Genomic DNA, 14,619 nt, shown 5'->3' on the forward strand with positions numbered 1-14,619 from the left:
GTTATACTCTATATGGTGGATTAGTGCTTATGGTGATTAAACCTTTATCCATTTCTTTAATTTGTTGTTTACCCTATTCTATTTACTTCAAAATCTCTTTTTAAAATTAAATGGATTGTTTCTTTTCTTTTGTTGCTTATATAGACTCCTATGCATTAAATTCGTTACCCTCATTACCTACCCTTTTCCTTGAATCTTGTGTGACATCAATGCTTGTGGATTTTGATGTGTCAAGTCTTGTGTCACTGGATGATTTTGTCTTGTTGATTTCTTCAAGTGTGAGGAATATGGAGTGTGAATTTCCAATTTGAGTTTTTTCCCAAGTGGTGACCTTAATAGCATGTAAAAGGAATTGGGGTACTTTCAACTTTATTCACCTAGTCAAACATAAAAGGATTGGTTCCACGAACAAGGCAATGATCTTGACTTCAATGCTGTATACCTAAAAGCTATCATTAGGAGTTAGGCTGTTTTCCAAGTGCATGATTTTGTGATAATCTTGTAGTCGTAAGCATTGGTAGTATCACATTTCAATATTTGTAAAAGGCCACCTTTATTTAATAAGGGTCTTGTGGCATGCAATGTCATAGTGTTTGGCGAACTTCAAGGTTGAAGTTCTAAATCTGATGAATTTGATTAGAAGTTTAAGGTTATGCTTTGATTGGCCCATGGTTTGGCTCTAATTTTGTGTTGACTTTTCCATACATTCCCTCTGCTTTTGTTAACAACACCCATGTGTCTTGTTAAGTGCTGTTCAGACTTGGCCACTGAAACTCCATCCCATTGTTTTCCTGGCAGTGACGTCAACACGTCCATATGCTGTTGGAACTCGCCAATTGTGACTTCCTCTTATTGTCAACTTGAGGAGTGACCACAATTGCTAGCCATGTATTCATTGGTTGTGCAAATTTTTGTTCAATGAGTGAGTGTTTTGACAGGCTAAAGGTGACTTGGGATTCCCTTCTGCCATTAATAGTTTGGGTTCTTAAGAATGGAAAAGGGCTATTAAGAATGGCCTAGCTCTGGATTGATCCTAACACTTGACATTGCCTAACAGGTTTGGGCCAAAGTCACAAAACGAGTTATTGCTAGTGACAAGCCACAAAGTACAAAGTGATAGATTTCAAGATTTTGTCAACAAATGGATTTTTCAAACAATGAAGGCATTGTCAAGTTACAACTGGTCAAAGTTTGTAAACAGGTACTATAGGTTTCCAGGGGGCAAAACGGGGGTAGCGTTATATAGAACTTGAGATACAATACATCAAAATTAGTCCATAGAAGGGGAACAAAACCCATGTCTTAGTTTCTCCAAATTCCTAAGGGTTTTAGAGATCCACATAGGGGCATGATGACATGGCAGGAAATGATGATGTAGCAATGCAGGGCACACTTTGGTTAAATGAAGCAAAACCCAGATAAAATCAGGTCGAGTTACAGCAAACCTAGGTGGAAGAATAGTCAAATTCACCAAGGCATCGGAGATAAAGCAAAAAGGTGGCAAGATTGAGTTTACTAGCTGTTGAAAGTCAAGTTAGCTAGCCATTAGAGCTTCAAACTAGCTATTTCAAATGTCAAGTGGAATGTTGGGACATTTATGGACCATTCTTCAACTCTTTGACCGTAAGCAAAGGGGGCATGGGCTTCTAATGGAATCATTGAGTCAATTCGATCCTTATGTGGGCAAATTGATGAATTGTAATGTAATATTTTGTTAAAATTATTAAGTCTTCAACATGTGGATGACTAGTAAATATTATTATTTTTGATACTAACTGTTAGCTACCCGTTGGAAAAAGTTTTATAAAAGGCTCGCCTTACCTCTAGTAAATGTTGTTGGCTGTGAGATCATTTTATGCCATAAAATAAAGAAACCATTTGCAAAAGTACTGTATGTATTGAGTTGATTTTTCTATGTTCATTCTTCTTGAATTTTTCCTATAATATTGTGCTTTAGAGAACTAATTCGCAGGCATATTTTGATTATCACAAGACTACTATAGCGATTGCCTGAGGGACAGATGATCACATGGAAGGCGAGATCTAGGCCCAAAGCCTTTGCCTCACCCTTAGTTAGTATCAAAAATACACATTCCAAGTGTTGGACAAACTCTCTAGGTGGGATCTTCAACCAATGTGTGGGTTCTTGATGCTATTGTCAATATAGTAGTTGCGCGATCTCAAATGGGCAGATCCTCCTCATGGCATTGATTTTCGTGTGTGTTATAGTTTCACCCCCAACTTCTCACTCATCTCTAGTCCTAAAGGGTAAGTTAAGAAAGAAAGGGTTGTGATTGCAACTTAACAAATTGATAACTTTAAAGGAAAGGTAAGCCTCACTTCTCAACCTTTTCATAATAAAATTCTGTTTTTTATTTCATTTCATTTCATTTTATTGTTATTATTATTATTATTTTAAACTAGCTTGTTGTAAATTTTCTATCATTCATATCTAGTAATCGTTGGGAAAAAGAATAAAAATTTCAATATCTAGACCAAGGAAATCATATATCTAATATTGAGCATGTTTTCCATATCTTTCACGGGTATATTTAGCTTATTTTTGCAGATCTGCAGTAAGACATTGCTGTAGCAAACCATTTTCCTGTAGAATTTTCAGCTTAAATTTAGTTATTTCAGCTCTTAAAACTTCTTATTTTTCACTGAAATAATTCTTTGGGTTATGCATGCAGGGGGTTTTGACCCCAAGATCTCCAATCTTCTACCTTATAGCCTCCCCAACCCTAGATCTTGGGTTTAGAAGCGTTTAAACACTTTTGGGTGATCTATTAAAGGGTTATTCTATTGATTTCTGCAATATTTTGCAAAAATTGCAGACTTGTAAAAACAGGGCAGCAAGTTGATTTACATAGCAACCGGTGTAACCAAGCTTTTAATCACAGTAATAATTGTATTTTTGGTTGTGAAACTTTGCGTACACTCAATTTGATTACTCACATGGTATATTTTGTTAGATTAGAGTGTATTTCTTGCTGAATAGTATGATTTTACTGCTGATTTTACATGGTAGGCCAGCAGGGCAGCGACATAAACTCTTCCACTTCAGCCATTTGACCCTATTACAAGGAGTTGGTCTTGTATTGGTTCACTGGAGCATCCAAAGGAAGTCTCCCGTAGCTATTTTGGTAGGAGTTGGGCTTAAAGAGTGGGGACATAGGCTAGGGTGACAATGGGACTTGTTTTGTGTGTGCTGGCCTTACAGGGTGCAAGGATCTTTGGTAACCTTGCTAAAAAGAGCGGTGATAGTACCTTTAAAATAGGGGCTTTTAGAGTGTGGAACATTTGTGCAAAGTTTTGATAGTCTACTTCTAATATTTGCATAATTTCTCTCATGTTTCTCTTGTGTGATTATCTTTCTTCCATTTTTGATATTGTGCACATATCCATTGGTATCAGAGCTGTAAGATAAGGTTCTCTTCAGAGTTATGCAATTCTACTGCCTTTAGTTCCCTTCCTTCCCAAGATGCTCCTTGAGCTCTCAACTGTAAGCCTCTGAGTGATCTACTGGCATTGTCACCCTTGCCTCCTAGTTTGAACCTATTGGTATGCAGGTGACTGTTTATCACTTATGCTCCCTCAAATATTTCTGCGCTTCTCTACTTTTCCACTACATTTTCTACATTTTTATGCGAGAACAATTTCTTGTTCATGATTGGTGGAATCACTGGTCTTTTTTTGTCCATTCTGCTGGTCTTCTGTCTATTCCTTGTCTATAACCTGCATATGACATTTTCTACTAGTAACTGACATCTATTATTACAAGTTGTATGTTAACACACAGTATGGCTGTGCATAATTTTTCCCGAGACTATCAGTTCCAAAGATCCCAACATCACTGAACTCCTATCAAATTGGTAACAACAAAACCAACTCTTTATGGATATCGTCAGACAATGGTAACAAGAGTTTTGGACCAAAATGATGGAAGAGATGAGGGCCATGTTTCAGAGAGGATTTTGGGTCTTCTTAGTAAAGGGATTAACCATTATTCAACATCTTATAAACAATCAGTCATAGAGTATAATAAAATTGGAGTATGTAATTCCTTTCAATATGAGCTCAAGAATATCAGATGCTCTTTTAAATTTGAAGCACAGACCATTCCGAGTCTGAAGACATGAAATAGCCATGCAATATATGATTTTGTTATAAAATAATTGAAACTTATAAAGAGGTGACAAATTCCCATTCTTCTCACACAACTTGCAACTCATACAAGAATTAAAACAAGCCTTTCTAATACATAATTTCTACTTTCCCTAGTTGAAAAAGGGCAATACTCTTTAAATATTTACAGCACTTAGGAATGTAGGAGATACAGGTTTAGTTGTTGTCATTATCGACTTTGTGATGAAGTAAACCTTAGATGGAGAAGTACAAATTTATATGCCCTATTTGGTCACATTGACAACAAAAGAAATGCATTATGGAATCCATCCTCTCTCAAGTTATGTTTACTAGTTCAAAGAACAAATGCATCTTATTTGGTCACATTGGCACCGAAACAATATGTATTCTGGAATCCATCCTCTCTCAAGTTCTGTTTAGTAATGCAAAGAACAAACACATTTCAATGCAAAAGAGTTTACTTTGTGTGTGCTGCAGCACATGTTATATGACTTCTCTTTTTGCAATGTGTAATGTCCTGTGATGTTTGAGCATAGACAGTTAGGTAATGATCTAATTTGATAGAGTTGCTATGTTCTTTATTCCTAATGGTTGTTTGGGCTCTACATGCTTTTCAGAACGGTCGAAATTTTAAGGGAAAGCCTCAGCTGCAACTCTTACTAACATATGTCAAAAATGCAATAGTGGAGCCCTGGCAGAAAATTCCTTCTGTGTTGGCTATCTTTGCAGCTGAAGCATCCTGTATTATGATGGAGCCTACAAATATTCATTACCCTGCCATCAACAATTTACTCATGCGCACGCCCGCAATGGCCCTCGAGGTTTATACAAGCTCTGATAATTTACACAATTTTGAAGAAAATAATTGTTTTATAGTTTTACCTATTATTTCCTCACATAATTTTTGCCTCCATGTTTGCAGAGTATACCTCTTTTTCATTCAATGTTTGGGAGTGGTTCTGTCCATTTTCAAAATGATCGAACATGGATACTTCGTCTTCTGGCAGCTGGATTGAATTCCTCTGAGGATTCTAGGATATATCGTCGGAAATTTGTTCTTGAGATTCTGTTGAGTTTTTATGGTTCATCTCTTGCGGATTTCCAAACTAAGCTGTTGGTGCTTCAGGTAGTTTGTTTCTTTTGATCTGCGTTTTGTGGTTTCACATACATGGTTGTAGTTCTTGACATGACCTTGTTAGATGCTTCTCTTGAGTAGAATACTAGAAATTTATAAATAATTTTATGCAGAAGTTAGGAATATTTTCATAAATTGATGTCATCCTGGTTATAAAGGTTTTTCTTTGTAAGTCAGCTAGTTATCTGTTCATATTCACATAAAAAGTACATACTGTCTGGGTGTTAAGCTGCCCAGTAGAGGGCCTGCTACCCAATGTATTTCCCATTCTGTGAGCAGACCTGCTGCTCTATTTAAAACCCTATCTAGAAGTTTTGACCAAGGTTACTTTGGAGCAGGTGTTATGAATATAATTATGTAGAAGTAATAAATATAGATAATAAATAATAATCACAATAATAATATGTAATTAAAATAATAATTAGTTAAACAAAGAGGCATGTCTCTACAGACATGACCATTCGTGAAAGGGTACTTACCTAGCTATATACACATGACCCTCACTCTCAATTGTATCATCATTGTCACTCATACATTTTAATATATATATTCTTGTATCCTCAATGGAGATCTACATATTCCAAGTCTTCTGGAGTATTTGACTTGAAGAACGAACTTTGTTCATTCCATTTGGTATCAGAGCAGTTCAATCCTCTGGCTGCTTAACAACTGCACAAAGTCACGTTCTCCAATCTAGGTCTTTGACCATCAAATTCGTCAACATCGTTGCCGTTGAGGCGTTTCGCTACAAGAATTTGGGGTTTCTCTATATCGCCATTTAGGTCTTTGGCCATTTGATAAATAAAAGCACATTAATCTTTTTTTGAAATATAAAGTCTGAAATATATATATATATATTAGAAAAAAACAAATATTAAAAAAGAAAACAATTATTAAAACAATAAAAAAGAAATGAAGAGTCAAAGAAGGACACAGTCACAACCTCTTTTGTCGTCTACACCCGCTCCCCGCGCTACTGCACCGCTCACACCTGTATTGACAATTCAAAGCAATAGCCTAGACACCAAAGCTATCGTTGCCCATAACACCACGTAGACCACGCCACTCTGTCTACTAAAGCCATTATCGCTACACATACCCTCATTGCTCGTAGTCGCATAGAAGTCAACAACGCCTCCACTGCAGCCGCAACTATCCGATCCATCTGCCATTTAAACCATGTGTCTATTGTTTGAACAAACCCCTGCATTCTACCTCTGCCACAACAATGCCACATAGCAACTGCCTGAAGTTCCGTCCTACCACCCAATTTTGTTCAGTGGCCATACGCCTTCGATCGACTGGCCGTCACACCCTGCGACAACCTGCCAACTTGATCACAGACCTAACGCTGTCAATCTGCAAGCTGCTCTATCTGCTATCCATATTCCATACCTTTTGCACGAACACAACCACCGTTTCCCCTGTAGCGAATCGCAACCAACCTCTCTCGTGTTTCCCACCGATAAGCAAACTGTGATCTCCGACCATCGACTGCCCCTGTCTGCCACTGTGTCGAATTCCACGTTGTCCTGACAAACTTACGCTTTGTCCGCTTCACTGCATCTCGTCTGCCATACTGTCTCCTCGAGCATTGAACTCAATTTGAATCTCCTAATTGGTTATGTCCATTTGTATCTGGTTTTCATAATTATAATTAAAATTCATATTATCATTGATTATCAATTATATAACTATATCATTATATAATTTTTTTTTTTTTTAATAAAAAGACAAAGTAAAAAAAAAAGTCAAAAATCCTAAATTCAACTCAAAAGTCCCAATCAAAGTATCATTGACGAATTTCATTTTGACAAGCAAAATGGCATCTAATTTGGAATTGAAGGAAGGAAGATTTCCGGAAACTTCATGTAATTATGCTTTAGTGCTATTTAGAATTAAAGGGTCTATCGCAAGAAAAGATATCACTATTGCTATCTCACCCGCTGAAGATAAAAATTATATAACTCCTAAAATCGCAAACAAATTAGTGATTTTGAAGTCAAACATAATCGAAAATTTAGACTTTTGGCAACAAAAAATATGACATAACCAATTTACAGTTAAACATTGGGGATTATACATTTATATCACAATTCTCAGTTCAAACCCTATGGAGCAATTAAGGTGACATTATTTTGGGTTGACCCTAGATGGAAACTCTAGGATCCTTTATCTTAAATACGAAAAAGAAGTTTTTAACATTTTCCTACAGGAGGGAGAAAATAACACTCCAGGAAGTTACACTGAAGCCAAATTCAGTAACACTAGAAGACATACAAGATATTTCAAAAATAAATTTTGAAGAAGGTGAAAAAGTACTACAAAATATGCAAAAAAGAAATTGACAATATCACCATTGACAAAAATGGCGAAGTTTTTTAGCTTAAAGACCATAGTGAAAAATTATTGACACAAATTAAGAAGCTTAAGAAGGACAATAAGTCATTAGAAAACAAGGTACAACAACTTATCGAGAAGGAAGCATCAAATGTAGAAATTCAAGTTGACGAAAAAACAACAAATATTGATCCAGTCATTATCACAACTCAAGAAGAGAACAAACTAGTTGAAGTAAAAATGTACTCATAAGTTGTAGTTCCAACAACAAAAGATTCAAGTGAAGATCCATAAATTAACCATTCAACTTCCATAGCTAAAGGAAATCAGGTACTTCAAATAAATTAAGAAAACGACACAAACAGGCTAAGGGAAAATCAAATCATTAGAAATCCTTATGGACATCCGAATCACGAGAGTGGACAACTAAATCAAGCTACGTGTTTAGAACAAAAACAACAAACTGATGTTCCGAAGAATACTAATGTCAGTACAATTCAGTGTTGTGATAACAATTCACACGAAGTATCCAGTAACCACAAGATTCCACATAAGATTAATTTAAGATGGTCAGATCCATTCTCAGTTCGACAGTTTTATTTATCACTCCAAGGATCATATCAACTTGTATCAACGAAGATGACAGTTTTGAGACGAGAAGACATTCGAAACAGAAAAAGAGATCAAGCCCTTTCATCAGCAAGCTTTGAGGACAAAGTTTTTTGAAGAGGAAGACAATGTTATGAATATAATTATGTAAAAGTAATAAATATAGATAATAAATAATAATCACAATAATATGTAATTAAAATAATAATTAGTTAAACAAAGAGGCATGTCTTAACAGACATAACTGTTCGTGAAAGGGTACTTACCTGGCTATATATACAAGACCCTCACTCTCAATTGTATCATCATTCTCACTCATAGATTTTTAATATATATATTCTTGTATCCTCAATGGAGATCTACATATTCCAAGTCTTCTGGAGTATTTGACTTGAAGAATGAACTTTGTTCATTCTAGTGGGAGCGAAAACGAGGAGCGGGAGCAGGAGTGACTTTTTCAAAAGCTCCCGGTTCGGGAGCGATTTTTTTTATAATATGTATTTTTTAATATTTTGATGCATATATGTCAACTAAAGCATGTAGAATGATGAATTAGATATAAAAAGCATAAAAACATAGATTGAACCATATAACATCAATCATCTAGAAGTTATAATATTCATTAACCACGTCCACAAGTTAGTAACATACAACATATTGAGTCTCATGATTCATCAATCTTAAAGTTGTTTCAAGCTTTCAAAATTCAATATATAACATTTATCATCATTGATCACCAAAGTTGTACTTGTAAGCTAAGTGTAACCATTACAACAAAGAATATCTAACCTGAAATGAAATGTTATAAAATGAAATGAAATGAAACAACTTTCAACTTTCACAAAGCATCATATTCATAATTCAGTACCAATGAGTTATAATTGCCAACTTCAAACTTCAAACTTAAATTGTCATACATTGTTTACAAAAAATATCATAATAAATATGAAAGAGTCAACAGTTATAAAAACTACTAGAAACTAGAAAAGACAAGTAAATCTATTATCTATTGCTAATGCTTAGGCCTCTTGTCGACACGAGAAATGTCTAATTTTTGAGTCTTGTTGTCATTAGTATCACCCTTTAAGCATTAATATCTAGAGGTATCTTTGTCATTACCTCTAGATCTGTATAGGTATCTTTGTGATTAATATCTCCCTCTAAGCATTAACATAAGATATAAAAAACATAGCATGTCAAGTAAAGATTTTGTTTGAGTGATGATAACATTTTTTGTAGGGTCATGATAGAGGAGTTCGACAACCAATGTCACTAACATCAAGGTACATAGAGGGATTGGTGCTCTTGATTAAATACGACTACCATACACTAAAACATGACAAAATCAAATCGAAACATTGCAATCCCCCCAATCTTGAAATCTTGAAAAACTGATAAGTCTGTTGGATTTTGAAAGAGATATAAAATTATACTTTCTCCATATGAAATCTAATGAGGTCGGAACCACTCTCAAACATCCCAAGTCATTTCATGATAATGTTGAAAATTTATGTAAAAGGATGAAAATGAAGATCAAGGAGAATGTCACTTTTACTTTAAGAATTTAACATTACCATGAATTGCATACCAATACTAGGGCCATAGGTTTGATCATTAGGCTGCCCAACTAAAAAATTAATTGTTTCTTTGAAAAAAAATGCATTTGGAATGTTACTACAAAAAAAAATTGCAAAAAAGGCTAGGGAGCCAAAATTTCACTCCCAAGTTCGCTCCCGAAATTTGCTCCATGTGGGAGCGATTTTGGGAGCGCGCCTTGAGAGCGGGTTCGAGGGGGGGGGGAGCGGCTCCCTCGCAACCCTGGTCTTGACATATGCCTTAACAAATTCCATGATCTCTAAAGCTTAATATATAAAGTTGCTCATAGAGGCTATTATGAAAGCATTAATAAAAAACAAAGGAAAACATGTTCACTGCAACATTATTATCTCGAAGTTAGTTCTTGTGGTATGAATCAGCATCAATTGGAGTTTCTAAAGTGTCTCTGGCCTCCCTACCCAGGTATTCTTCCTTGGTTGCCGCTACATTAACACTGTCGGTAATTGCTGGTTACTCTGCCTTTGCATTTGCTGCTACTGCTTTGTGTTGAATTTCCATGATATTGGATCTAGGATAGAATCTTAAAATCTTTGACGCTACCAAACGAAGAATCTCAACGATACTACTTTGCATAGCGGAATATAAACAACAATAAATCACACATGCACATAATATAGACAACTTTTTACAATTTTCGACCCAACTTTGTTATATTAATCAACATATAATACAACAGTCTAGGGCTCCCGTAGCAAGGATAATGGCCCTCATACATCCACTGAAACAAGACACAAAACTAGGGCTTGGTGTTAGTCCATTGATAACCAATCTGCCCATACAAGATACACTGACCATCTGGCTGATGTAGCGCGCTCTTTCAGCTCCTCTCGGTCGTACACTGTACCTTCCCGATCCTTCGGCTCCCGATCTGTAGCTCTTGCCTCTATCAATGCTCCAAGTCCATGTGGCCACTGAACCTCGGCTCTCCAACCTGCTTACTAGTTGTGCCTTAGTCCATCAAGGGCACAACACACCGAGATTCCTGTCGAGTTGTTGACAACTCCACTTGTGAACAACTCTCATCTGCCCACTGTTGCTTTTCAGCTACTCAGGGACTTCAACCAACTGTGGTCTTCCTGCGCTGCTCCAGTGAAGACCAACATAGGGCATGAAGGGTTGCCACCTGTCACTGCAAGATGTCCATCTCCCATAGTGAACACAGGCTAGGAGGACTGCCCATCATCTACTGTAGAATTCCTTCTCCACACATAGGTCTAGGGCTGCTCAATTGCTCCTTTGGCTTGTCAACGCTTGAGCTCAACAACTACCACTCTAGCAACCACCTAGGTCCATGAAGATGGTGCACATTGGGCTCCCACTTGGACACTATCATGCTGTCCTCCAACAAACCATAAGTGCCCAATGACTTCCACACATGGTCCACTCTCACACTGCCCTCCAACAGTCCACGAGTGACCAAGTCCATGCTGTAGCATCTGCAGCTAGCTAGGGCATCCTCACACCTAGGAGACCCTTACACACGACTACCAACAAACTTCTCTATATCTACCCTTTGCTCTACAATAGAGGAGCTATTGCACAAGTCTAGGCACCAATCTTTAGTGTGAAATTGCCTACTGGTTAGGGCTTCTGACCTCCACGTCAACTCTCCCTTCTTGGCTTCCACAAGTTGCAATACAATCAATCCAATACTGGTCACACACTATGACCCAACACACATCACTCATGCTGCCCTCCAAGTCTGCTGTTCCTGCTGTCTCTTGACTGTTCTGGTTAGGGAAATCTGTAATGTCCCTTCAACCGACTCAACAGTCCATAAACATTCCTCTAAAATCTGCGGCCTAGGCAAGGAGAGATGCTCTTATTGTGGGCTACTACTTTGAGCTTCTTACAACCCCACAAACTCGCACGCTGCCCTGTTTTGAGGTGGTTAGGCTTGTGGCCTACCACAAATTTGACTATCACCCAACAACCCCCTCAAAACAGGGTTCTCCTTACCTCATTGCTGCCCATACAGACCTGCGTGCACCCTTCACCAAACTCGGCCTGACTGTAGCATAGAACAACCCTCCACGCAACTACAAAGAGGCTCCAACAACCCTGAAATTCCCACGCTGTTCCCTCCTCCTTTGCTGCGGCGAGTTAAGAGAACTTTGTCCACAAGGATGCTCCAAACTACACTCAAGGATCCCTCTACTCCTACGGCTAGGACCTGCAATGAATCCACACCTTCTTTCGGAGTTAAGACTGCTGCTTGACACCTCCTTGCCACCATGCAATGTGTCCTAGAGTTGCGGCTTTTCCTCACATAGAAATCCACACTAAAACATAACCTAGCCTCTCATAAACATGTGCTTCATCCCTTGTGTCCTATCTGCCTCCTCCTTGTCCGATTTCAGAGCTCCTCTCTTAGATGTGTTGTCCTCTTGGATGTCTAAATGAATGCTCCCTCACCTTGTATTTATACCAAATCCAAGGGCTCCAATGAATTCATGAAGAGTTATGTCTATTGGACGAATCCTCTTCAAGCCTACATGACTTGACTGTCCAAATACTAATGACAACTTCAAAAATTCATAACTCAAGTTCTAGAGCTCCGATTTGGGTGATTTTCAAAGTGTTGGAATTGGCATGCCAAGCTCTATCACCTCAAATTTTCTCATGCTCAAATTCTTCATGGTTTTGGCCCAAATCCCGATGGGTGCAAAACCCCATGCTTGGGTTCCAAGCCCACAAGTCTACTTGTGGTGCTTTGCCCTCCAATCCACCAACCCTAGGGCTTGGAGTACCTCCCAAGCTACACAAAAATCAACACTTTGCCCATTGGTTCATTATTTTCTAGCTCAATGCCCAAATAGTATTAATCAGTGCATCATATTTGGATTCCAGGTGGACCAACCTCTGATAACCAATATTCTCTTGAAGCCCTCTGTCATCAATTCACAAGCTAGTAAGTCCTTGATATGCCACGACAAGTCTACAATTCTGATATACTTATATTCCTTACATTTGGAGAGGCTAGTTTCTAGATTTTCACATGTACCTCATCATTTGGGGTACTGCATCTTCATCTTGACTTTATCTTCCCTGTCTTCAATCTCCCTTGTTACAACTTTGGAATGTCGTGTCTGTTATGAGGCAGTAATGGCTGCTACTTCCCTTTTATTCTTCTTGTGAGGAGAGTGTCTTTATCTTGTCTGCTTTCATCTCATACTCATGGTGGTCTGCCTTTCTGTTTAGCTTCCTTCTCATTGCTTTTCCCTATGTCTGAGACCTTGTCAATCAGCATTGATTTGTTGTATTCCATGGAGATAAGCAAAACACTATATTTGAGAGACTTAATACCCCCACTCCCATGTTCTAGGTGAAGTTTAACTACCAATCCTTCGAAATGATCTATCATCCCGCTGAGAAACACTTTATTGAACTCATTTATGCATTACCCTGCTCATTATGATTTTGAGTAATCATCCTCATGGGAGTGGTTGCCCCATGATATGTTGCAACAGTGGAATTACGATCCATTCACACAGATTGCCAGAAGGGAGGCAATTCATGAACAAAAGTGTCCTGAATTGCCCGTTGTCACCTCTGCCTGACATGTGGAACGAAGAAAGTTCGTATACTTAGCGAAATATTCAAAAAATATAGAATATGTAAATATACCATCCTTTTCAAGCTCCTCAGCTAAAGCGTGGGCAACTTTATAATTATTAGTTTTAACACGTCTCAACTCATAAGAACTATCCACATTAAAGGCATAAATATAAAAATCCAAAAGAGACTTGTTAGGAGGTTTATAATCTTGAGGTAACTCTTTAATAATACCATTAAACCTCTTATTAAATTCCTCTACTGTTTCATTTTCTTCTTTATGACGTTGATAGATTTAGCTAGATGCCTTTCTTCTCTCTTATCTTTGTACTTGTCCTTAAAGGCATTAATAATCGATTGCAATGAATCAAATGAATTATCAGGGTTTTCTGTAAACCAATCCAAAGCATCTTCTTCCAAGGAATGAACAAATAGGCTCATCTTGACATCTCCTTGATTATAGTTAGCACCTCTAGCATATTTACCCAACGAAGAACTAAAAGCTTTGAGATGAGCTTGAACACTAATTGGATTATTGCCTTGAAAAGAGGGCAACTTGTGAAGACCATTCTCCAGGAGATCATGGGGATAACCTTGAATGTTAGCAAAGTCATAAGGGGCAAACAAGTACATGATGTCTTGCTCAGCTGAGTTTAGGAAAAGAAGATAGATATCAGAGAGTGCTTCTCGTCCGAGATTAACAAGAAGTGCACGAGCAGAGAGCTTGCGTAATCGAACAAATCGAACTCTGAGAACCTTTTCAGGATCCAAAGCATGATTAACCAAGCTAATTGGATGCCTCTTAGTACACGCTCCTGTATAAGATGGAAAAAGTGGAGTCGCCACTCGAACAAAATTCTAACTCTAGAAACCCAAGATGCTAGAAACAAAAGTTAGTAAAGGGAACCAAGGGCAAGAAACTTATCTTGGTGAAGGATGTCAGAAACCAGTAACAAAAAAACTCTATCGTCGACAATGGCGCCAAAAAATGTTGTGGCATGGTCGAGTCAAGAATATTAAACCGAAAAAGTTAGTCCAAAACTAATGATAGTTATGGATAAATGTCTAACATCGAGAACAAGAAACTTATCCCTATCAACGACGCCAAAAAATGTTGTCACCTGAAGTGTACACCTAAGGCGCAATGCTCGGAATAGGGGCTGTCACTCTAAATCCCTATTCACTTCGTTTAGAATCTCTCCTAGCTAAGTCAA

At 37.7% G+C, this 14,619-nt stretch overlaps 1 protein-coding gene across 2 annotated transcripts in view; it reads left to right on the forward strand.

The window, feature by feature from the left end:
• Positions 1 to 14,619, forward strand: part of EMB2788 (ribosome 60S biogenesis amino-terminal protein) — a 380,545-nt gene that overhangs the window by 213,542 nt on the left and 152,384 nt on the right. For both annotated transcript variants that reach the window (XM_089378714.1, XM_089378715.1), the window contains exons 8-9: positions 4,767 to 4,970; positions 5,072 to 5,275. In XM_089378714.1, the coding sequence (XP_089234840.1) occupies positions 4,767 to 4,970; positions 5,072 to 5,275 (408 nt within the window). The remainder of the gene's footprint in view (positions 1 to 4,766; positions 4,971 to 5,071; positions 5,276 to 14,619) is intronic.

This window comes from Pinus tabuliformis, chromosome J (assembly GCF_031772625.1).
Source record: "Pinus tabuliformis cultivar Carrire ecotype Pingquan chromosome J, CPIR1, whole genome shotgun sequence".
NCBI lineage: Eukaryota > Viridiplantae > Streptophyta > Pinopsida > Pinales > Pinaceae > Pinus > Pinus tabuliformis.